The 2354-nt window shown below is 43.4% G+C and overlaps 1 protein-coding gene across 1 annotated transcript; it reads left to right on the forward strand.

Moving 5' to 3' along the window:
- Positions 1-298: 298 nt before the first annotated feature.
- On the forward strand, positions 299-1237 carry LOC122112223 (olfactory receptor 2G3-like). The gene has a single exon (XM_042685083.1). It carries the CDS (start codon positions 299-301, stop codon positions 1235-1237), a length of 939 nt encoding a protein of 312 aa, XP_042541017.1.
- Positions 1238-2354: the final 1117 nt, after the last annotated feature.

A 2354-nucleotide genomic window follows, 5' to 3' on the forward strand; every position in this document is an offset into this window, starting at 1 on the left:
TAGGAAGTGAGCAAGAGTAGAGGGGAAACAAGACTGTGTCAGGAAAAGGAGCAACAGACACTCGCAGGTCAGAATGGAACACTGACGGCGGTACAGACTGCCCCTCGTCCCGCACCAAATCCCAGCATCACTCCTACTGCAATTGGAAATCAGTTTCGCGTCTTCCATCTCTTCAATCTTCCTGGTACTATCAGAAAATGTAACTGAGACAATAAGTGTGCAAATTCCTTACACATTCTTGACGCATACACTTAATAAATTGCATATTTTCTAAAAGCCTTGAAACTGGCAGGTCACAATGCCAGCATTCAACCAGTCCACGGTGATAGAATTTGTTCTATTGGGATTCACCTTCAACGCCAGGACCAATCCTCTGCTCTTTACCTTCTTTTTAGTCTTCTATCTGCTGATTCTTGTGAGCAATAGCCTCCTTATCACACTCATCCATCAGGACTCCCGCCTCCATACACCCATGTACTTTTTCATCAGTGTCCTCTCCATGCTGGACGTGTGCTATACCACCACTACTGTCCCCCAGATGCTTGTGCATATTCTCAGCAAGAAGAGGACCATCACTTTTGCTAGATGTGTTACCCAGATGTACATCTTCCTCCTCTTTGGAGTTACAGAGTCCTGGCTTTTCTCTATCATGTCTGTGGACAGGTATATGGCCATCTGCCACCCTCTCCGATACAAGGTCATCATGAGTCTTAGGACGTGTCTCTTCATGGTAGGTATCTGTGCAGCCTATGGTGTGGTAGGTGGCCTATGCTATACCTTCTTTGCCATGCGCTTGCCCTATTGTGGTCCTGATGAAATTGACCACTACTTTTGTGAGGTTCCTGCTGTTCTGAAGTTAGCCTGTGCAGACACATCCCTCAATGACTTGGTGGACTTCATCACAGGTTTCAATGTCATTGTGGTCCCACTCTCCCTGGTTGTTATTGTCTATGTCAACATCTTTGCCACCATCATGAAGATCCGCTCAGCACAGGGGCGGATCAAGGCCTTCTCCACCTGTGCCTCCCACATCACTGTGGTCACCATGTTTGCCATCCCATGCATCATCATGTACATGAGCCCTGGCTCTGGCCCCTTATCAAACAGTGGCAAAAAAATGGCCCTTTTTTACAACATTGCCACAGCCTTCCTCAACCCTGTCATCTATAGTCTAAGGAACAAGGATGTGAAAAGGGCTTTCCTCAAACTCATGGGATGGAGCAGGACTCCAGAGTGAGGCTTTAGAACTAAAGACGGAGGAACAAAGCAAGGCTTGCAATCACCAACTTATCACCAATTTATAGATAAATATAAACGGATCCCCTTACCCAGGTGGGAGAGGAAGATAGTACTCCAACACCTGCATTATGTGTGGTGATGTTATTTCATTGTAAAGGTAGGGTGCAAAGGTTCAGAGCCTGGACTTTAATGCCAGACAGACTAAGATGAGAAACTTGGTTGTTTTTTTTTTGTTTGTTTTGTTTTTTTGTTTTACCAATTATATATTTGAAGTCTTTAACTGTGATAAGCAATTCTTCCTCTCTGGCAATTTGTAACGATTAAATGATATATGAAAATTGCATAGTACAGAGCATGGCTTTCAAGAAATGCTAAGTTTTAATTTGTACATTCACTAGTGAACAATGAACCCTCATGCATGATTGGGCTGTGCAAGTGATAAGAGCCCCAGAGAAGAAGGAAGAAGAGGAAAAAACGGAAGACACAGACTTAAAAACTGAAGAGTGGAAAGCCTTAAGGTGCAAAGAAGACGAGAAAGAAGCAAACATTTGTATCTGTGTCTGTTAGAATGCCCGATATTGTTTAAATTCTCTTGGGGGAAGGGCTATTTTTAAGCCCTTTTTTCTGTACTTTAAAAACATTCTACCTCTTTTGATTTTTCTATCTCTATTGTTTTCATAAAGCTCAAATTGAGGAATTACAGCCTTGGTGATATCAAGGGAAAGAGAGTCTGGACATAAAAGATTAAAGGAATGAGGGGCATTAGAAAAGGAAGGCCAGGGATAGTGTAAGCCCCAGATGCAAAATTTAGGGAGTCTGGAGAATAAAAACTCAATGGGAGCTTTGAATCTACTGTCTCTTGATTGGGAGGAACTTTCTCCCCCAGACCCACTTATTCCTTATAGAATCTTTTTTATTTGTTTGTTTGTTTCTTTCTTTAGGCAGTCATGGGGCTTGAACTTTGGGCCTGGGCACTGTCCCTGAGCTCTTCAGTTCAAGGCTAGTGCTCTACCACTTGAGCCACAGCGCCGCTTCCAGTTTTCTGGTGGTTTATTGGAGATAAGAGTCTCATGGACTTTCCTGCTCCAGCTGGTTTTGAACCACAATCCTCAGAT

Source organism: Dipodomys spectabilis, unplaced genomic scaffold (assembly GCF_019054845.1).
Source record: "Dipodomys spectabilis isolate Male_0828 unplaced genomic scaffold, ASM1905484v1 ptg000002l, whole genome shotgun sequence".
Lineage (NCBI taxonomy): Eukaryota > Metazoa > Chordata > Mammalia > Rodentia > Heteromyidae > Dipodomys > Dipodomys spectabilis.

Bases quoted from the DNA above. Each gene is read 5' to 3' on its own strand.
- LOC122112223 (XM_042685083.1), top strand. From the start codon at position 299: ATGCCAGCATTCAACCAGTCCACGGTGATAGAATTTGTTCTATTGGGA.